The sequence below is a fragment of the Bombus bifarius genome, unplaced genomic scaffold, assembly GCF_011952205.1.
Source record: "Bombus bifarius isolate JDL3187 unplaced genomic scaffold, Bbif_JDL3187 scf7180000008178, whole genome shotgun sequence".
Taxonomy (NCBI): Eukaryota; Metazoa; Arthropoda; class Insecta; order Hymenoptera; family Apidae; genus Bombus; species Bombus bifarius.
The window spans coordinates 699,979-723,055 of NW_022884495.1; the positions used below are offsets into that span (position 1 = coordinate 699,979).

A 23,077-nucleotide genomic window follows, 5' to 3' on the forward strand; every position below is an offset into this window, starting at 1 on the left:
GTTCCGTTATTGCGTTATCTTTTTAGCTTTAGTTTTGATTCCAGTAATTATTATGGAGAATTTTTGCCGTGCAACAGGCAATTACATGGCCGTCTGTTACTCTAAATAAATAAGTAAACAAATATCAATGAAAATATCAGTGAAATACGACTGATCGAATTGAGGCCAGAGATCTCATGAAAAATTGTACAAATGAAAGAAAATTGATTCTTGGGTCTAAAACGACTCATCGATGGCCGTGTCAGGCGTTGAAAATTGCTCGTGGATCATTATTTTCCTCTATAGGAAGACTTACGCTAACGAAATACAGCAATGACGGCATGTCTGCGTGCATTACCCGAACTGGAAGTCGCGAATCGACCGTAAGCGACATTTACATCATCGATACGTGGAAACTGCGCGAGAGATGCAGGCTAGAAAGAGAGAGCACGGTAGAAGTTGCGTGCAGCATCGAAAGACATTCGCAAGAGGTTAATGCGATGCGTGTTGCATCGAAAAATCGTTACATCAATAGTGTTAGTGGATATCATAGGTAAGGCATACCCATGAAGTATGTAATTGTGGAACGCCCACGCATTAGAACACGCGCTCGACCACCGCACTGATCAGAAACCTCGGTAAGGTTACGTTGGATATATGGTTTTCAACACAGGTTTTGATGGTCGACAAAAAATGTACCTTAATTCCTTTAACGCTAGAACTATAACTAGACTATAATTAAACCTGTGTCAAAGAGATCCAACTGATATATATCATTAAAAATCCTGAAAAATCTACTATTGCAAAATACACTGCGGATATTTATGCGGAAATTCATATTTTGATGAGTATCGTTTAAAAAAGAAGGAGAATTATTAGTAGAGAATTGTCGTAGCCACTAAGAATTACAACGAGTATTATATTTTCGATATTTTACGCATTTGTCCGTGTTCGTATTTTTGCACCATTAAATTTCTCATAAATGCATAATAGTCCACAGGTCAGTTCTAAATCTGAAAGATTGTAAAACTGCAGCAAATCGAAATTGCACATTTCGTCTATTATGATAGTTCTAGCGTTAATGAAGGGAACGTGTATGTATGCAAGCGAAAATTTACCTCCTCGAGGGATGTGATTGTCTGTCTGCATTGTGGCATCCGCGAGACGAAGGTGGATGTCGTAGGCGAATTGTAATCCTCCCTCGTCTCCTCGACGAACTCACTTACGGCGATTAGGCCCGGCATTTTTTCCCTCTTTCTACCTATATTGGCCGAAATTATGGGGAGCCCCCGAAATTTGTCACCGGTCTAGCACTGTTAGTGCCGTTACACACTCACTTCACTCGTCAACACCACTCACTTCACCGTTTCTCCGGTGCGCACCATAAATTCCGCGGGAGGGCTGTCACCTTCTGTCTCCTCCCAATGCCGTTTCCCGTGACGCACGGTAAACGTCGTCCCGGTGCGACGAACGGACCCAGAGAGGAGCGCCCGCGGGAGGGGGGAAGGACACAAAGAGAAGAAGGAGAGGGAAGGGGGTTGAATAGAGGAGAAGAGAGAAAGAAAATTCAAGCACACGGTCGTCTGTCTTCTCTACCAGCGAGAGACACTTGCGCGACACGATTATTTCTTTAACATTTTGCTTGATCGGAGTTTCCTGCACTGACTGCGAGGAAACATAGTTCGCACCTTTTCTTGGTTCGCGCGGCTCGCGTTGCATACACACTTTCACGCGCGTACGCGGCTGCGTCCCAGAAAAATCTCTTTACACCTACTCGTCACTCGATCTAAAATCAACCTGATCGGTGCCGAAACGTTTTCATCCACGGTCTAAGTTTCACTGAGACGGCGCTGCGTACGCTCGCACCTTCACCATCGAGCTTGAGGTTAGGGAGAAGGTCGCTTATGCTCGGATTCGTTGGTGCTACCATCTTGCGTCATTATTGTAATTTTCGGCAAATTAATTCCGTTCCAATTTGAAGCTTTGATTTATTACTTGTGATGTTACAAAGATGTATCGTGTTAGATGTATAATATAGAATATATGTAATTGTTCATTAATATTGTTATAACAATGTTATTTTAGAGACATAAGTATAGTAACACTAAACATCTTATAATTTGTAGAAATGTGAATATATGTATACTTGGGCATATGTCCTAAAGTTTTACTATTGTAATTACCTTTTCTGATCTACGAATAGATCATTATAGCTTTACAGAAACACGACGATTAGGAGTACAAGTATTCAAAAATAAATTGTAGCATCAAGCGTCAAATATAATTACACATTTTTATCAAAGTTTACTTTAATTATTCGATGTTTAACTTATTCAAAATTACCGAGACTTAACTTAAAGTACAGTAAATAAGGTTTGGACACAAATATAGCTATCAAAATACAATTTTTTCATTTTTATTATAGAAACAGAAAAATTAAAGAACAAGAGTCTCTTGTAGCTTAAGTTGTTTTTTGCTTTTTGCTTTCACTTGTGCAGCGATGCGATCTAAATCTCTACGACCTTGACTGGTAAGCTTACGTCCACCCAGTGGAGCTTTTTCAATGAGTTTCAGTTGTTCCAAGCTTTGAAGAGCTTTACGGGCAACACCACCTGCAGATCGGCAGAAGTGGCTGGGATGGGTGCCGTTGCGTTTGCGTCCTCCAAAGATTTTTGTTACTGCTCCAACACCAATTGGACTACGAATATAAATATGACGAACCAAAGCCGCGCATCTAATGTAGTACCAATCTGGATCATACGGAGCAAGTTCCTTGAAGCGTGCAGATTTTACGATGTCAACCCATTCTGGCACTCGCATTTTGCCAGTTCTAAAATATTAAACAAATCAATAGTTATACTTAAAAGAGTTACGGGTATACGTATTTTGAAAATGTAAAATATAAAATATACATATTTTGTTGTTAATCTATAATAAGCTTCTATGTCATGAAAATTTTTGAGGTTAGTTACATCTATATAAAAACAGTTACTTACTTTTTCAAAAAGGCTGCGAAAGCCTTAACGAATTTGTGCTGGTCAACGTCCTTAAGCGTTACAGACGGCATCTGAAACAAACATCGTGATAAAAAATTGTCAACAATGCAAATGTTGTACAGGTTTACTCCACACGTGTATTGTAACAACAATATTGTAGAGCTCAATTGAAGTACGTCATGTATATAAATATACATGTAAATATTATATAAAGTACGTTAATTACTTTGTATTATAACTTATACTACCTTTCTTCCTACAATAATATGGCGAGTTGTGGAAAATTGAATAAAGTAGACACCTTTGTCCGAAAGCCAACCGGAAAGAGGGTAGCAAAAAGATGGTGCTAGAAGCAAATTATTAAGTGGCAGCACTAACAGGAAACGACCATGAAATTTCGATACATAGAAACGCGTCTTAATAAAAATATAGTAGACTATTTGTTTGATCGATAATCAAAATATACATAATTGAAGAATATGGTTTAGATTTTATCTTCGAGATTTTGAACTTTTTACTACTTCTTCGATTATGTTAGGGTATAACAAAATTTAAATAAAGTTTCGTTTATACATGTAAATACATTATGGTAAGTTTCATGACATATACAAACGAGGGGTTTACAAAGTTTACTGATATTATCAAAATACAAACTAAATACTTGATAAAGATAACGTAATCGCAAAGATGAATTTTATTTTAATCATGACGTCATTTTGATTTTGACGAACAGCGCTGCTGAACGTGTAGTTGCAAGTGAGAACATAAATGCGTTGTTCCTACGACATAAAATAGAGATTCCGTTAAACTTTTGTTATGTTTAAAACTTTGTGTCAACAGTATCTAAAATCTTCGTTTTCTAAATATAATTTAATCACTATGAATTCCTGTTGTAAGGGCATAGCGTTAACGGAGCCAATCCCTTTCTCGAAAGATTTTCTTTTTCGTCAAGTAAGTCAATAACTGTGCAGATTTTCGTTCTGTTGTGTGGTTGTAGCGACATCTGACAATTTCTTATGTATTAACAGTTTCAGAGAATCAATTTTTACGAATTGCGCATTTCACGTTGAATGTTATTCTTTTATTAACTTGATTTATGATTCATACAAATCTTGTTATTTGTATTTAAATTTGTAATTTATATTATTGCTCTACTATTAATTTTATGAATTACGTAACGACTGTAGTGATGACATTTTCCTTGATAGTAAGGATATTTTCAATAGTATTCTGATATACAAATACTACAAATTAATCGTTATCCACAGTGACCGGTAAGTAATAATTTTCAACGGCTTTCAGCGTAACAGAATTATCGTAAATTATACAAAGTTATAAACTCACATGCAAAGTAAAATTATGTAAAATTGTGCAATTACAAAAAATTATTCATCGTTAGATTGCGGATTTTTATGCAGATTCATATTTTCGAGAATACAATTGAAAGAGTAGACTTTCGGTAGAACGTTGTTTTACCTATCGAGTATTACTAGATATTTTATTCATTTTTTCAGCGTAAGTGCTTTCTGTGCAATTCTGCACTTTCAAATTTCCCATAAAAATTCGCAATCTATTCGTCGTCGATAACGTAATTACACAGTATGTAGATTTTTCTAAAAATGATTTCCCACAAAACAATTTCATAAAGAATCCTATGCTTTATATATCTGTGTAGAATTCTAAGGCAAATTTCGTCTATACCAATACTTTTATTTTGCCATTACATTTACATATTCATAAATTTGATCAATAATCGTAGTCTATCGTAAATCCGTCAGAAATTAGAATCTTCCATGAATTTCAGTTTACCACTTTCGAGTCCCCTTTTAACAAGTTTTAATTGAAATTCTTAGATGTTCGACCCCGTGTCCAGTACGTATACTTATCTATTGGCCGACATCGACGATAAGACCGCGATCTTAATCGACCCGGTCATCGAATGGGCAGAACGAGATAAAACCATTATTCAGGAATTGGGATTAACGTTAAAATATGCTAGTAAGTTGAGAGTATAATCACGTTCGCAGAAATCATTCTCCATTCGCTGTTGCTTGAAATTCGCCGCAGTACCGGAAATAGGTTGACCATTTTTTGCTGCACAGAAAATAAAATTGGATTCACGGAATATGTTTTCCCAGGCGAACAAATTTTTCATTCTCGAGAAACGACTTTGAAAATTATTCGAGGGTGAATATACTTTCAGCTGGAACAAAACTGAACGCTTTTCGTTATAATGCTTTCTGGTCTTTCGGTAAAACTATATGCGACAAAATTTCTCTTTGTCCTCGTGCGTAGTAATATCGGTCGAGATATTTGCAAAAATGCTGTCAAATAGGGATGCGCTAACGGCAGATTGTACATTTTTCATTGCAATGTACACATCTATATGTTCATGCTACTAACTGATCGAATTCGTCGCACTGCCAATATGTAAATGATTAAGTTAGCTTTAAGTTAATCATTGTGATATTACGATATGCTCTTTCGTATCATATCGATTTATAAATTTACATCTATTATATGCGACTATGTACCAATACTACAGACTCGTAATGAAATTTAATCAGTGGATGTTCAATCAAGCATTATCATACATGAATCATATATGAAGTACAGATTAACTATCCGGTTCGATGAAGATTGATTTTTTAAGGACTGAAAGTTGCGTTGAACGATATAATCGAAGGGTACGGTGAAAAAGTGATGCGTGTCACAGCTGTGATAATTTTTCATATTTCTATATTAATCATCGTTTTATCGTCTTCGCGGCATATCGTGGCACCTACTCTTCCGTGAAACGAGTAAATATTTTGTAAAATATAATGCTTTTAAAAATATATTTAACATAATAGCTTTTGCGTATAATTCGTAGCACTCGCGTTTCGTCGTTTCGAAATATAAAGATCGATAAATTAGTCGTTCGTTAAAGTCGAAAGATTGCCATTTATCGTTTGTTTCGACCAATTACATCCACCAGTTGTAGTAATTGCAATTCATGTCAAGTTAAAAAAAAAAAAAAAAGACATCGAATTTCACGAGAAAATTTTCTCTCGAAACGTAACGTTTTCTCTTGTAAATTTATAATATCGTAGCGTACATAAAGGTACGTTTCTTTTAGAACAATTCCATTGTTCTCAATTTTACCATGATTTTCAGTTTACCTTGTAGAGAAGCGAAGCGCATCAAATCTTGTTTGGACGTAAAAGCTGTGTGTTTAAGTGCATTATTCGGTTGATTTGTTCCGACTGCGAGGAACGAGCAACTAAATTAACCATCAGTTGTTTCAATCTGATTACATTGCACCGGAGAAATGTGCGACAGTTAAAGATCGCGTACGATGAAACAAAGACTCGAACGATTTAATGTACCGTGTTGATATATCTGCCGGTACAATAGGTCAAAAACGTTCTTGTCGGTTAAAACTTCTTAACTGCAGTCTATCGAGCGCGAGCACAGCAGTCGGTAATTCAATAATTTAAATGAAGTGCTGGTATTATTAAGGAAACCGTGCGCTTAATTGTTCAAATTGCCACTCGAAGTCTTCTATACCAACTGAAACGTAAAAACATCGTCTCTTGAAAACATGTAATTATATGGCCATCGGCTTATTGAAAAAGTTAAGGAGCACAGTTTTATACATTGTGTACTGGGTGTTTCGCGTAATTGGATGGCGCTGCATACATATCGAAAATAAATAGAAATAGAGAAAAGTTTCAAACGGTATAACGAGAAATTATAGACAAAATTTATATAACGAATTAATATTAATATAATTAAGACAGATAGCTGGAAAAAGCGATATTCAATTTTATATAACATATCGTAGTGGCGAACAAACGGTATATTGCGACGAATGAAAATATTGGCACAGATTGGCTTCCCTTGTCGAATCTGCTGTTTTGTAAAGACCACGATTCTTTGTTTGATCTTTTCTCTCTTTTTTTTTTTAGAATATAACTTTCTAATTAGAAATATTTAAAGTTGGAACGAAAGTTTGAAAGAAACGATATAATTTTATTAAAAAAGTAACGACGTTGCAACTCGTCTTTCTGAAATTTCTTTGTACTTCTAACAGTTTTAAAGATATTAATTTCATTCAGTTCGACGGAACATCGAATGGACATAGACTTACGACCGCAGTAAGACTGGAAGTAAATTCAAATGGAAGTTTTACCATATTCCGCGTCTTCATTATCATTTTTCTCGATTCGTTGCCTCGTAATTTCCTTCTCGTATTTCCTAAGTTCTTACCGATTTAATTGACAAACTTAATAATTTAAATGCAGCTCTCCGTCGCTCCTTTTATATTTATCGTTAGCTCTTACAAAAATAAGTGAAAACGTCTGTGGAAAGCATCGAGCGACAAGTGTCATCGCTTCGCTGAGATTTTTAATACAACGGAATCTCGACTTTGCGGTTATATTTTACTCGAAACACTGCCGACATTCCCAGTAATTCGATTATCCCGCTTTGCTGTAACTAATTACTTCGGGTAATCAAGGTTTCGCTGTATTATAAATGAATGGCGAGAAGGAGATGGACGATAGTGGTCGACGAAGAGCGCTCTCGTGTGTGTGCACATGATCGCTGATAACCGTTTGGATAAACGCCTTTTGCAGTAAATACGCATATGCACGCTGATCATATCACCGGAACAGGAAAGTTGAAGAGTTTGTTACCTGGTTGCCAGTCAATGATATCACGTAGCAGCGGCGCTAAGGCTGATATACTCTTGAATCCGGATGACCAAATAAGCTTTGGCAAGCATAATTTACTGGTGTTGCCTACTCCCGGACACACCGAAGGTCAGCTATTTTTTTTTTCGTCACGTTAAAAGCAGGTACTCGTGCTTAAGAATGAACGCCATTGTTAATAAATACGCGGACGTTTTATTCGGCGAGAGAATTTTGCTTTTGCATAGAGACGTTTGACGTAAAATTGAAACGAGAGATCACGCGTAAAGTATTAGGTGATCCCATAAGTTCGTGCCGTTTTTCCAGCGGTTGTATATATTATTTTTTTTAAACACCTACGAATCGTTGTCTTAGGCATTTTCAGAACATTCGACATCTCTTGAACTGTCAAACTTCGTGATTTTTCAACGAGATCCCGAATTTTATCTTCGTCCGTCTGAGGAGAACGGCCGGGCGTTCCTCGTTTCTAAACAGAAATTCCCAGCTCTAAAACGTTGGAACCACTTGCTACAGGTGCGAGATGAAAGCGTATTTTCTCCGTAAACAGCACATATGTTTTTCGTGGCAATCGTTACAGAAGTTCCTTTCCGAAATTCATATAACACGAGATGTCGGAGATGGATACGCGTTTCACTCGTGATTTTTTACCGTTAGAAGTCACTGTGTTCGCTATATTACGATCTTATACCCACGAAAATCTGTTCCAACCTGTTCTCGATCAGCTAAGCTCAAGTGCGTTGGTCCCTTATCGCCGTATGTTTATAAATCGACACATGAAATGTATACACAAAAGTGGGCACGAACTTATGGGATCACCTAATAATTTCCTTCGTATTTTTGCGTTTGTTCGAAACACCAGGTATTTCGTACCGTTAGACAGATATCAATTAGATGGAAAAGAACGCAGCAGGGTAAAGCACAAGTTTTCAATGGATTCGTATCCCAATGCATCGGAATGCCAGCCAGCTCTCATAATCAATACATTCGTATTTTAACAGGTTGCGTTACCTACGTATGCTACGAACAAGGTATAGCATTCACAGGCGATGCTTTGTTGATACGCGGATGTGGACGAACAGATTTCCAGGTTTGTGCGAAAAAGAATGACACGTACGTTGTAATAAGAGTTCATAAGTTAATAATTTAATACGTTCATAATTAGTCAAGTGAGTTCATAATTTCGAATCTAAAATTACGACTGTGAAATGTGATGTAAGATATAAATACGAGTATAATTTGAAAATTTTACGACGCTGTAGAAATGTAGAGATTCAGAATGAATTTATAATCGTACCCAGTTGTTCTTATAGAACAACTGGTAATTATAATTTATGCAAAATCGCCGAATTAGTCTGATATAATATGGTTGTTTGATCGCGCGCTATCACGAGGAATCCCAAAAACCTTCTAAATATCGCGTTTTACGTAGCGTGGTTAACTTATTAACCGCAAGGGGATGGTGCGGCCCGTTTAGTCTGAAAATCTGGCGACGATATTTTACACGGGAGAAGTTGAAGTAAAATTGTGCGCACGTTCAATATCGTACACGGTAACTCTTGCATACACGGGCGCATCATTTATTTAGACGCTAACAAGTTTAAAAGCCGACGTAGATACATTGGTACTTGAAACGGTTTACTCGAAATTTCGTCAAAAATCCGTAAATTCACGCGCACTATGCGTACGCGTCGCAAGAGAAACGTCGTTTCATTGTTTCATATTCATATTGGAGGAAATTAATATTTTGCAATTTTCTTGCGTTACAGGGTGGCTCGGCGGAAGTCTTGTACAATTCAGTTCATTCGAAAATCTTCACGTTGCCAGCAAATTTCAGACTGTATCCTGCCCACGATTATTCTGGTAGAACAGTAACCACGGTGGCCGAGGAGAAGGCCTTTAATCCTAGATTATCTAAATCCCTAAATGAATTTGTCGACATAATGAACAACCTTAATCTGGCGTACCCAAAAATGATCGGTACATTAATTCGCTTGCGTGTCGTTTGAGGCGCGAGCCTTGATTTTCGTTTGAAAACGTCGTCTGGAAATTTACGACGGCGGCTGACATTTCCGCTGGCTACGTTTTTGAACTTTCGTAATGATAAAATCTGTTTAACCTTTGCAGACAAAGCTGTACCGGCGAACAAAGTTTGCGGTCTATACGAAGTTGCCAAGGAACAGAAACCATGAAGAGACGAACTGGCTGATATTTTTACGTTCATCGATCGGCTTGTTGTTAATTCGATTTGGTCGTTTTGCGTACGATAATAGCGCATAATATAGAAGAGTATCGCATGTAATAGTAATATAGAAGTAAGAGTAATATAGAGGAGTAGCGCATAGTATAGAAGAGTAATATGGAAGAGTAAAAATAAACGTAACAATCTAAAAGCGAAACGAGGTGGCCCATCGTTGTTAATTAACACCCTCGACCTGTTTAATTTTGAAATTTGCGCTAGTATTAAAATTAAAATTAAAATTCCGCGTAAAGAAACGCAACGTCATTTCCAAGCCTTTTGTTCTCGTTAAACGCTATGGCCACGTCTTCTAAATAACGTATGCTAAATTTTATACACTAATTAAATTTCCACCCGTGCACAGCGCAGGTACCCTGAACTCGACGCATAATTATAATTCAAAATAATTCCAACCGTATTTATCGCACCGTACCAACCGAGCGTGTTCTTATTTCTCGACCGAATCAGCCATAGTTCTACCGTAAACGCGTTATCGTAACGTGCTATCTTGTACAAAGGAGATTTTACATTAGCATAGGTAAATACGTTGAAAGAATTAATCGGCGTGCGAAAGTGGATATCAGCGGCGATGAAAAGATAGCGCTGGTTAAAATTTCGCCGATTTTACGACGTCCCATCCACTCAGCTACTTTGACGTTTATAGGCGGGCTGATTTTCTGAAGCACGCGAAACGAAACGTAAGACGGTAATAGAGATGGAGGCTGCTGTAATCGGGTAGTTTAAACGGGCTGTCTTGTCGAAACTCGGGACGAAGAGACCCCCATGGTGTGCCGCTGGTTTCTACTGCATAGCTGAGGGTTGAAATCGATACCGTTTCCAGGGTAACCGGTGGGTACGGTGGCCGACACACGGGCAAAGGTATGGGCCAAGGCTATCTGCTCGTGCGTTTTCATGCTCTTCTGAAAAAAAAAAAAAAGAGGAGGAAGAAACGGACAGAGACGGTTAGCGGGGCGAGGAGGAAGAAAAACAGACGAAGCCACGCGGAATGTGTAATTTCTCTGGGTCCGATGGCTTAGACGGAAAATAGAGAGAAGTCGAACGCACGGGGTATGCGGTTGGTTAACAAAAATGAAATGTCAAGAGACGTTAAGGCGTACATACTTACGTGCACGCTTCTCTAAACCGTAAAAACGACAAGAGCCGGGAAGCGAGCGGATGCAACGAAACAGTGTTGGCAATTCGTCCGGTTTAAAGACTCGTTGATGTGCAGATATATATGCCGCTCACGATATTTCATTCTGTACCGTTTGATTTTGTCTTCGTGTACCTCGTCGTTCCTCTTGGCCTCGCCTTCATTACGCATTATAGACGTATGAAAGTATTAGAGACGAATATAAACGATGTCGTAGCGTTGTATATTACACTTTGTGTATTAATAGGGCTATTACGGCCGCGTATTAGCGACGATATTATGTAAATGTACAGTAAAAAGGTAGTAGCCCCTGAAACGTTACAACTCTATCGTCTTTAACGTTTGGATGTTCATCGGCGGATACATAATTCGAATCGAATCGCTTCTTTTTTAGTCGCACCCATTTCTCAGCATAATTAACCACTATCATAGCGTACAATTGCATTAGATTGATTTATACGTTATATCGTACTAGGCTAGCCTGCTATCGGCTGATCGTAGGTACGTCATGACAATATTTATATCAACAATATTTATAATGGACATGCTATTTGTGACAAATGTCGATTACATTGCTGCACTAGATCGTTGCGGGTGGATTAGCTGCAGAAGTTTCGCGTCAAACTGAATCATTGCTTCGTGTTTTAACGCATTAACCACTACTAACCTGATGTTACGTGTTTCTACAGTTAAGGCCGGATAGATCAATTATCAACGAAATCAACAAAGGAGAATTTTTTCTATCATCCGAATTAGATAAAAATAGGCGATAATAGACGACAGTATGTGAAAGCAAACTTTTCAAATTCTTCAGTAACGCGCAATTTCTCCAAATCGTCAAACTGATCGACCGACCTTAAAAATATTCGACGATGTTTCCTTTCAATCATGCGCATGTATAGCGAGCGCGGATACCACGTTTATTCTGGTTTCCTCTTTTTTTTCCCCGTTTGAAATCGAAACCCGAAGTGTCAGACGACTGCGACGGATGACGCGCCAAATTCTGTCATCGCTCGGTATTAGCCAGTTCTCTATTCGTTGGCTGGACGATTCGGTTCACCGTATTAAATACTTGAAACGCTTGAAATATAGACGGATTGAATTTATGGTTTAACCGAATATTTATGCAATTATGCGTTGTTAATCGTACACGTATTCGGAATGGTAATGAGTACTGTACGATTCGGTCAATATTTATTACATATGTTAAAACGCGATTATTATTCGATGATACTAATGTTATCAATTTAATCTTATTAAATTTTAACGATACGTGGATATCTTAATTATAGTGTAAATTACTTTCGCGATATATCGATTCGGCATTTCAGTTTCTTCTTATTTTGTACGTTTCATCGACGTTGTAAATTTTTATTGAAAAAAGAAAAAAAAAAGGGGAGAAATTTTCACAGAAAATAAACGAACGTTTCGAACGAAGATTGAACGCGGATATTATACACATCTTTTTCCGGATTTTCGTATGCTGAATTTGTTTTCCAACTTTACATTTACAAAATTCTGTAAAACGTGAGCTCACGCGCGCACGCAAACAAAGCAGAAAACATTTTCAAGGTGATTTTATAAATAAAAAGCGGTAGTATGTAAACTCGTTTCTAGAAAATAATTTATAACTATTCTTTTTTTTATTAAATTTCTTAAAATACAATTTTTCTAATCTCAATAATGCATCGTCGATCATGATTACACGTATTTCCTTAAAAACAGTGTACTTTAGTTTAGTTACTTTTAATTAGCAAAAGTGATATTGTACGTGAGAAATAAAACAAGAAAATTTCGAAATACTCGTTTTAAGTCGTCGGTTCGTGTAAAAGTTATTCCACCGATTAGTATTAGTAGTCTGGATAGAATAGAGTAGTCAGGTGTTTCGTTGAAAGCAACATTTCCGGCGGAAAATCTGTCGAAAGTTGACAATTTCGTTCGAAGTATGTAATACCGTTTAAAATCACGATATTCCCGCTACATTATCGACTGACCATTGCGCGCATGTGAACGCACCCTCCGGCGCGGTCATCTAGTGACAGCTTTTGATTGGTCGAATCGTTTCAGCGGCACCGGCGCCGCGCTTCACCTCCATCTTGATTTCTCGTGAAGCGACCCACCCAGCAGCAGTGTCACAGTAGTACGCTGTGCTCTCGTATACGGCGGGTGAGTGGTGGCTTGCATACAGCAAATTGTTCAGCAACGTTTCTGCCGTTTGTTCAATCAGTGCGTCGTCGTTTTTTCGTAGAAGATCGAGACGAGTCAGGGAATCGTAACCGGCCTGAAATCGAAACGACACACATAGACATCGTGCGGGGAGTTTTATAGAGAGTCGACCAAACGAAGGAAGATGAAGGGGATGCTGGTGCCCGCACTGCTGGGCGTCTTGATGGTCTGCCGGGTCCAAGTGAGTACCTGTATCAATTTAGCTATGAAATAGAAGAAACATAGAACAGATAACGCGTAGACTTACGACTAATTGGAATCGATCGCCTCGGACAATTTATTCGCGACCAGTCTCGATGACAATTTTTATTTTTTTACCCTCTCGTCGAACAAGCGGCAAATGTCACGCGCAACGCGCATCACGATCGATGTAGTAGCCACGGTGTACCTGTCCCGTGGAAATTCCCCTTAAATGCTTGCCAATTAAGCCGTGTGTGCTACCTGTCAAATTGTTCATGGTGCTTCGATCGATGCCACCGCACGATGCTTGATGCGTTCATTTAGAGTGCATTATACCGTGTACGTCTCTGTAACGATCGACAGCTCGACGTTACGAGAATGTGTTTGCTTTCGTTCGAGGACTACGCGATACATAACCGCCTACTGGACTCCAACGCTCTTTCCATGCGACCAAGCGGCATTAATTCGATCTGACGTTATATATTTCACGATATCCTGTCCTCGCTACTTTCCTGGCTATTTTAAACGTTAATGTCATATATCGTAATGCGACGATACCAATTCCTCTTTTTTATCGAATCGCCTAGATTCTTGATCGGGAATTGGGTTTAACGAGTAAAGATTTCTTCGCGCAGAGATTCTTGGAATAAGACTATGTTAGATGCTGTGTTATATTATATAAAGAGTGGAACTTGCACGAGAAAAATTAAAACCAAAGGTATATACGAGGAAACATATAATTTAAGAAGAAAAATTATTCACCACTTGTTCATATATTTTGTAAAAATCATTCGAATTCTTAAAACTGTACTAAAACGTTATACGAAACTCGTATGAAAAATTACGAATTGGTCATTTTGACTACCGTAGTAGTTGCAGTGTTAATCGTTAATTTTATACACATCGAATCGCTCGTTTCTTCGAAAATCAAATAATTGTCAACGAAATCGTAATTCGCGTTGTCAATCTTTTACATTTGAAATTTCTCTTCTAACGTCTTTATGTAACGTTCGATAAGAACGTTAGCTTAAGAAATGCATTAATTATCAACGAGATCGTAATTCGTGGTTTTCATCGGGTCGTAAAACGACTGTAAATCGACTTTCAACTGACTCACGTTGGAAATGTTGCTTCGAGCGTCCTTATGTAACGTTCGATAAGAATGTTAGTTTGAAATTCTGGTTGGCAAAGTGTTAACAGTGTCGGAGCGTCGCCGCGCAACTTTCGGCGTGTTCTTTTTTGCCGGGGTGGAAAAAAAGAAGCACGGTCCTTAGGAAGCGTTCGCTTTTAAAACGTTTCAAAGCGCACCTATCTCGGGGGAGTAACCTTGTGTATGCGCAAATTATCACGCACGAACGAACATAGGCAAAACTACGGAGGCACAGACAAAGCAAAGAGATTGCAAATACGTAAGTCGGGAAACGGATTTGCCAACGATTTTCTCGTTAACGTTAATTCCGTGTGACAGTTCAATTTACGTGCTCGTTCGTCGCCATTACTACGAAATAGAATCGTGTCTAATAGATGGAAAAGTTCCTACTGGCAAGATGTATCGCACCGTTTGGTCATGGAATACGACTACAGAATACGAAATAGGCAAGATCGTCCGATTAACGGACGAAAATCACGGATAAATAGTACGATGACTACGACTTCGTTGATCTTTTGATTTTTATTATTATCATCATATCCGAAGTTAAACAGGGAGAGCAACTTGTTCGGTCCAATGACACAAGCCTTCCATCGATGTGTAGATGACAAACTGACGAAGTTTTGCGGAAACTCCGATGGCTTACCTAGCATCTAGAATATGAAAATCGATAGCTTCGAGAAATGAATATTCTTGATGGAAATATGTTTCGAGAAAACATCGTAAGCAAATTTAGTAAGAGTACGAAACTCGCGTATTTTATCAAATTGATTCGCTTCTTCTGGATATTGTCTCGACTCGCTGTTTCTTCAAAATTTCTAAATGAACTTCGGAACGACAGAACAATTTACGTAATTGTTAGAAATCGTCGAACAAATCACGATTATTCTCGATGTACCCATTCTTAAATCCTTAAATTTACAGTTTTTTAAACACGAATAAAGGAATATACTATACTTCGTTACGATATTGCTTTCACGATATTGTCCCATTGTCGGACACAAATATTTCAATTGGCGATCGGAATAAAACTTTTGTTCGTCGTCAACGGGTTGCATTCTCCGAATATCAGAATCGAATCACCGCAGTGAAGCGAAAATTCATTGACGCAGCCACATCGGGTTTTCTGGATATTCCAGCAGTTTTGTACTTAACAGCAATTACGATCTTCACCTAGATTCGCCACGTAGCTAAAGGCACGCGGTGTCGCACGATTGAAACGCACAGTTAAAGATCTGCCGTGCTTTTCGATGTTTCCTCATTTCCCGCGGTCCCATTTCTCGCCGTAAAGCCTGGTTTTTACGGAATAAGAAAAAAAAGAGAAAAGAGAAAAGGGAAGGAAAGAGAGGAGGAAAAGAAGAGAAAGAAGAAGGAAAAAAAAAGATATTCCGTCGCTTAAATGCGGCTCCTTGTCCCCATGCTGGCGTACGAGAAAATGCTCTGGTAATGGAGGACGGAGTAAATGAGGACGAAAGAGTTTCAATGCATTTTTCATTTTCGACGCAGATTCTTTTAAGGTCACCTTTCACATCGCTATTTTCTCTCGTTTTTTCGTCCGCCCCTCTTTTCCCTATTTTTTCTCTAGTTTTTCTTTTCCTCTATTTATTCCGTTTATCTGCTTTTTCTCCCTTTTTTGTCTCGCTTTTTTTAATCGAACTGCGTATTAATACGCTAACGGAATCGATTGCGCAATTATTACGCCGAATGGCAAGCGAACGCAAATGATTTACTCGCGCGAAACTCCGCGTCACACGACGCCCCGCGATAATTTAGCGACGATTAATCGAGTGGCTGGAAATGAAAATCTCGCGCAACGCGCCCGAGTCCCAGTGTCCAACGGCTGGATGCGCGAAAGAGTTTGTTACGAAAAAGAGAGCGGCAAATACGTTGCAGTTTATGCGATTCAGCCTAGTGGCTTGATAAATTGCGCGAATCATAAATTCACGAGAATGCCGGTTTATTTCGCTATTCGGCGCCCCTTGTTCCAAATGTTTCGCGCGTTAAGCTACTAACTAAGTGTGCAGCGTTCGCGTGTTAAATACTGGCTAACTAACGAGCGAACGAAACGAGTTATCGTTTGTGCAAATTGCGAAAAATCCGATAGAACTATGGATACGCGTTATGGAAGCGCATCTGATATAAATCAAAGACGCGAGGTGACTTTTTATAATTTGAGAAAATATTGCGTTGGCAACTAAGTGATTGCGGATTTTGTCAATACCACCTAACGACAAAATCCGCAATAACTTAGTTGCCAAGGCAACTGACAATTCGTCACAGAGATGCGGGATGATAATTGCATTTATTTCTTCTTTTTTTAAATTTCACAAAATCAGTAGTTGGAAGGAGAGATAAGAACGACTTTCTATAATTTGAGAAGATATTGGGTTGGCAACTAAGTGATTGCGGACTTTGTCAATACCACCTAATGACAAAATCCGCAATAACTTAGTTGCCAAGGCAACTGACAATTCGTCACAGAGATGCGGGATGATAATTGCATTTATTTCTTCTTTTTTTAAATTTGACAAAATCAGTAGTTGGAAGGAGAGATAAGAACGACTTTCTATAACTCGAGAAAATATTGGGTTGGCAACTGACAATTCGTCACAGAGATGTGGGATGATAATTGCATTTATTTCTTCTTCTTTTAAATTTGACAAAATCAGTAGTTGGAAAGGGAGATAACAACGACTTTCTATAATTTGAGAAAATATTGGGTTGGCAACTGATAATTCGTCACAGAAATGCGGGATAATAATTGCATTTATTTCTTCTTTTTTCAAATTTGACAAAATCAGTAGCTGGAAAGGGAGATAAGAACGACTTTCTATAATTTGAGAAGATATTGGGCTGGCAACTAAGTGATTGCGGACTTTGTCAATACCAACTAATGACAAAATCCGCAATAACTTAGTTGCCAAGGCAACTGACAATTCGTCACAGAGATGCGGGATGATAATTGCATTTATTTCTTCTTTTTTCAAATTTCACAAAATCAGTATTTGGAAGGAGAGATAATAACGAAAAAGGTGAAGGAAATTCTCGAAATTTCATTTCGTAATAGCCGCGCGAATTGAAAAGAACTCGGCATGGCAGGACGCGAATGTATTTGCAGAAGGAAGTGGGAAATGAAAAGCACGCGGGAAAAGCGCGATAAGTTCGTATTTATTGATTTTCTGGCAGATTTGTCGAGAGATTCGACGCGGAGATTAATGACCGGTAAGTCTTGTTCGAGAAGTCGATTCGCGTGGTTATTAACTTGGCGAACGGTTGAGAACGATACCGAACTCGCTGTGTTTTTCCATGGAACAACCCCTCCGGTTGCAACGCCGGTTTCTCTTCTGCTTGTGAACGCTTCGAGAGCTTTTAACAATACGGTGTTAATAAATCGTCAGTGCACCCGTAAGGGCCATTCGGATAACAGACGGTGACGTGAAGTAGTTTCACCGGTGCTTATAAATTAACAGCTAGCTCGACGACCTAAATTTAGATATTTGGATTTAACATCGACCGGTACATAAAACACAATACAGAATCGTAGTCGAATTCCTCGCGGATGAATCGATACGCGTTTGGCTACTTTCGTGCAATACGAATGTGCAGCGGAATCGCGAATTTTCTACAGCAGAAACGTTATTATAACGATCGTTGATCAATTATCGACAGGTACTGCGAATTTCCAGGCAACTTTGTTTATTTTCCAAGTATGATCGAAGAGGTTGTTGCAACGAGAAAGTATTAGGTGATCCCATAAGTTCGTGCCGTTTTTCCAGCGGTTGTATATGTTATTTTTTTTAAACACCTACGAATCGTTGTCTTAGGTATTTTCAGAACATTCGACATCTCTTGAACTGTCAAACTTCGTGATTTTTCAACGAGATCCCGAATTTTATCTTCGTCCGTCCGAGGAGAACGCCCGGGCGTTCCTCGTTTCTAAACAGAAATTCCCAGCTCTAAAACGTTGGAACCACTTGCTAAGGTGCGAGATGAAAGCGCATTTTCTCCGTAAACAGCACATATGTTTTTCGTGGCAATCGTTACAGAACTTCCTTTCCGAAATTCATATAACACGAGATGTCGAAAATGGATACGCATTTCACTCGTGATTTTTTACCGTTAGAAGTCACTGTGTTCGCTATATTACCATCTTATACCCACGAAAATCTGCTCTAGCCTGTTCTCGATCAGCTAAGCTCAAGTGCATTGGTCCCTTATCGCTGTATGTTTATAAATCGACACATGAAATATGTACACAAAAGTGGAGACGAACTTATGGGATCACCTAATATATTAGATTGTCGAAAAAGTATCTTTCGTTTTCTGAGCAAGTAACAGATGCTTTATATTATTTTATCGAATTATGTATAATTCATTTTGTTTGGAGAACGGTTCATTCTCATAATTCGATAAAATAATATAAAAGCAAAAATGTCGCGCGTCTATTAATTCCTTATGAAACGGAAGAAACTTCTTGGATAAGCTAATAGTTTCAGTCTGCGGTAATTTTGGTAAAAAGTCGCTTAAAATCGATAGGAAATTGCTTTCTCGAGTGTACTACAAATTCCTAGTCGACTAATATCGTTAATATATTACTAATATATATATATATTTATTATTATATTAATAAGAAACCTTTGCGCTTTTGATGTAAAATTTTCGGCCACGAAATCCGCAGTTCTCTTTCTCTTGCGATAAATATAACTTCGATATTGGTGCCGGTGTTCATATAGAAAATCCTTCGACCAAAGAAATGGAATCTGCCAAGTGGGAAAAATGGCAAAAGTAAATAAGGGAATGTCTGTAAACAGAAATCCAATTAGTCGTAGAAGCAGAAAATCTTTCTATACGATATAGGATTTCAAAATACATTTCTTGTATTTCCAAGCGCCACATATGTGCAAGCGTTTTAAAATGTTGATTTCGAGCGAGAGCTATTGGGTTGGCAACTAAGTGATTGCGGATTTTGTCAATACCACCTAATGACAAAGTCCGCAATCTCTTAGTTGCCAATCCAATACAAACCGAATTAAGTGAATCGTCGTTGGTCCCGATACTATCGAACCTAAGTAAAGTTTGACGGGAGAGCTGCTGGAAATTTGATTCATCGGATTATCCATAACGATATTGTGGATATGCGCCGAGAATGTTATCGGTAGCTCTATTTTCGAGTATTTTAGATGTGTATTGGGTTGTTCGGAGAATTCGTAGCTCGTTCCTGTATCCTAATCGATACAAAGTTGCGTGTACCGTAGGTCTGGCGAGATTGCATGGGAATAATTTATCAGCAACTTCTGACAAATAACGAAATACTAAATTCCAAGAAATACTCTCCGCCATTAGCTTGTTGCATAACGAACGTCGCTTTTCGCGGTCTTGCTTTACAGCCATTTCGAATTTCCAAAGTGCTCTAACAGCTGAGAAGTTGAAGGGAACGCGGTACAAACGAGAAAATGTTCAATTTACCGAAACTTCGGCTAAAGTCAAACTCTGATAGGGAAATCTGTATCGCGTTAAATATGAAAACACATTACTGCGATATTACATGGGTTACGTATTGCACAGTATGTGTGTGTGTGTGTGTGTGTGTGTGTGTGTAGCTTAAGAGAAATAAAGATATATGTGTTTAATTTAGTATATGTAATTTGGTAGATGTAAAAGGGAATATGTGTGTTTGGGATGAGAGTGTGGATGGGTGTGGACCTTTGAACGTGATGGATGGCCTAATTAAAGTATGGCAACGAGTGGGAGTTAGAAATACGTAAGCCAGGTCTTCTTTCCTGTACCGCGAAGCTGAAAAATAAATAAATAAATTATATCATTTATTTATTTTTCATAGCTCTTCCTCTGCGAGCTGTAGCGGATCTCCAGTTACTTTTCTCTTCCGTTTACCCTTGTCGTTTACTTTTCTAACCACCGAGCTCCACTCTTTTAACTCTCGTACTTAACATTTAGACTCGCAATCAACGACTCGGACTCGACCTTAGAAGGTAATTCTTCTATTTCTTATTGTCTATGCTTTTATCGCTTGTATTCTTAAACTTCAACGATCTACGGGTTCGAACAGAAACGTAAAATAAGAAACTCCGTATGAAGGATGGTCTAAAAATCAATTGCCACGATCTTTCAGTTATTTTCGATAGTCGGACAACAGAATATTTCGAAGGAAAGTCGATCAGCTACCGATCGATTGCAAGTTATAATACAATATCGCGCGGACTTGAACGACGTTTTTACTTCGATGAAGAGTCAGAGTGACGTTTATTCTTTTAAACGGAACAATGCATAATTAGAATTAAAATCGAACGGAATATAAAAAAATTGTTCCATTTAAAAAAAAAAAAAATGACGGTGACATTGACTCTTGATCGAAGCATGACTTTTTTTTAAATTCATAATATTGCAATCTGTACTCGACTGAAAGCCGATTAACTTTTGTTCGAAACAGTTTTTTAGCTGGAAGAACCATGGAGACTGATTTTTAGACCACCTATTGTATAAAACAGATTGCTATTTATAAAATATTTCTAAAACAATATAGATAACATATTTATAAAAGTAAATTTCTACATACACAAGGATGCTGGATTATTTCGACATTTTTGTACCTATAGTCTTAGAGAATTATGTCATTTTTCCACTCGACTGTTCTTGTTCGTTCAGAAAGCTTTCGTATTTTACTTCTTCATTGGCCAGGCAATTGTTTTAGAGCAATGACACCTTTTTCTCTCTGTATAATGAAGCACGCGAGAACTCGATTTCCTGCTATTTTCCATCGCGAGTATAAATTTTAACAAACGTCGATAGATTCTACTATAAATTTCTTCCAATTTCCAAGGATTGAGATAAAAATTCTCGCCTATCGATTTCGATGATTCTTCTTTCGTTGAAAAACGTTGGAAACGGATCGTGCTTATGCCAAATATTCGTATCGCGACGATCTAACTGTAAGTACACTTGAAATACAACAATCGAAACACAAATATAAAATATATAAATATTACCACGATATTTATTAATAATTGTATGAAGGTAAAATTGAAACCGGACAATCGATAACAATTATTTCGTACAGTTCGTACGAATTAAACGAATTTATCAACGATAGGAAAATGGATACAATTCGATGGAAAATTACTCGACTAACGTAACATACTTGAAATGTATTCGCTGTGTAGGCGGTTCATCGAAATTCCAAATTACCGACACGGTTTGTATTTTTAAAATCGCTCGAGCAACGATAAACGTTAATGAGCAAAAATATAACTTCACTTACTATCGTTCGCGTATTGTATTTGTAATCGTGCGCTCGTTTCTAGCTGTTCTCATTCCGCCGGCATGATTGTGGCCGAATAATTGCAAAGCATTATCCCAGCTATCTTCTCTGCAGTCTGCCGTCCTTTTATATTGGGTTACGGCTGCGAGCCTCAGAGGAATATTATATTCTTCTCTTCTTGTATGTAGGTTATTAAATCTTACAACGATTTCAAGTTAGAGAAACGTAGCGTATTATTCGTACTACGTATAATGCGTTCTCTACATTATTTCCTTTCTATCCTTTCGGTAGTTCGTCGTTTTCGTTGCTGCAGTGCTTTGAACGCTTCAATAAGATGGGAAAATTATGATCGTTTAATCTTTCTCGATCAGACGATAGGCGTAATACGCTTGGCACAAGATAGCGGTAAAATCGTTGTCTTTGTAGAAATTGTACAAGGATTATAGGATTTGAATCTATAATCTGGTTGCTATATATTGTTGAAGTGGACACCGCTTCTAAGAGAACTCTACATCTGGTCTTTATAATTTTCTCAAGCACTGAAGGCAGCGTATTGACAGCGTATAGACGAAAGACTGCGACGAAGGCAGACCATAAACAGTAGACAGACGACGTTGGCTTCGGGGTTTTCAGTTGCAGGGTAACGCTGCTAGCGTGTGGATGTGGACCAGCTCAAATTGTATTCTTACTCATAATTACGCTCCTGTATTAAAATATATTTTCTACCTTACAATTCATCCACGAGTTTCTCTGTCTATACGTCAAATAACATATACAGGGTGGTTGGTAACTGGTGGCACAAGCATAAAGGGGGTGATTCTACGCGAAAAAAGAAGTCGAAAATATGGAATAAAAATTTGTCGTTCGAGGCTTTGTTTTCGAGAAAATCGACTTTGAATTTTGGCTCGGTACGCGTGCACTTTATCGCGTCTCGTTATAACGGATTTCACTGTAGATCGTTGTCTCGATGGAAAAATTAAAAAAAGATATTTATTCTATATTTTCGACTTCTTTTTTCGAGTAGAATCGCCCCCTTTCCGCTTGTACCACCAGTTACCAACCACCCTGTATTTTCTACCTTACAATTCATCCACGAGTTTCTCTGTTTATACGTCGAATAGCCTCAACATATATAAAGTATGATTATGTATAGGAATATAATACGACTATGTATTAGTATAGAATTA

General features: G+C 38.1%; 4 protein-coding genes across 10 annotated transcripts in view; 2 read left to right on the forward strand and 2 right to left on the reverse strand.

Annotated features, from left to right (window-relative positions):
• Positions 1–1,827, reverse strand: part of LOC117209612 (arfGAP with SH3 domain, ANK repeat and PH domain-containing protein) — a 56,046-nt gene extending 54,219 nt beyond the window's left edge. For all 3 annotated transcript variants that reach the window (XM_033451835.1, XM_033451828.1, XM_033451825.1), the window contains exon 1: positions 1,098–1,827. In XM_033451835.1, coding sequence (XP_033307726.1) covers positions 1,098–1,223 — 126 coding nt within the window. In that variant the 5' untranslated portion in view covers positions 1,224–1,827. The remainder of the gene's footprint in view (positions 1–1,097) is intronic.
• Positions 1,828–2,379: 552 nt separating this feature from the next.
• LOC117209620 (40S ribosomal protein S19-like) lies at positions 2,380–3,336 on the reverse strand. Its single transcript, XM_033451850.1, has 3 exons — positions 3,224–3,336; positions 2,976–3,046; positions 2,380–2,809 (listed from the first exon to the last, which is right to left on the reverse strand). Exons 2-3 carry the CDS (start codon positions 3,044–3,046, stop codon positions 2,416–2,418), a joined length of 465 nt encoding a protein of 154 aa, XP_033307741.1. The 5' UTR covers positions 3,224–3,336; the 3' UTR covers positions 2,380–2,415.
• A 340-nt stretch (positions 3,337–3,676) lies between these two features.
• On the forward strand, positions 3,677–10,065 carry LOC117209618 (persulfide dioxygenase ETHE1, mitochondrial). Of its 2 annotated transcripts, none has more exons than XM_033451846.1 (6): positions 3,677–3,926; positions 4,829–4,973; positions 7,595–7,780; positions 8,668–8,756; positions 9,436–9,646; positions 9,794–10,065. In XM_033451846.1, exons 1-6 carry the CDS (start codon positions 3,792–3,794, stop codon positions 9,856–9,858), a joined length of 831 nt encoding a protein of 276 aa, XP_033307737.1. In that variant the 5' UTR covers positions 3,677–3,791; the 3' UTR covers positions 9,859–10,065. The 2 variants fall into 2 exon arrangements, with proteins under 2 accessions (XP_033307737.1, XP_033307738.1); XM_033451847.1 differs by lacking the exon at positions 3,677–3,926 and adding an exon at positions 4,009–4,249.
• Positions 10,066–13,114: 3,049 nt separating this feature from the next.
• The window catches only part of LOC117209617 (amyloid-beta-like protein), a 46,333-nt gene continuing 36,370 nt past the window's right edge, over positions 13,115–23,077 (forward strand). For 3 of the 4 annotated variants that reach the window (XM_033451844.1, XM_033451842.1, XM_033451845.1), the window contains exon 1: positions 13,180–13,465. In XM_033451844.1, the coding sequence (XP_033307735.1) occupies positions 13,409–13,465 (57 nt within the window). In that variant the 5' untranslated portion in view covers positions 13,180–13,408. Of the gene's footprint in view, positions 13,466–23,077 lie in introns of all 4 variants that reach the window. The other variant, XM_033451841.1, reaches the window with a different exon arrangement.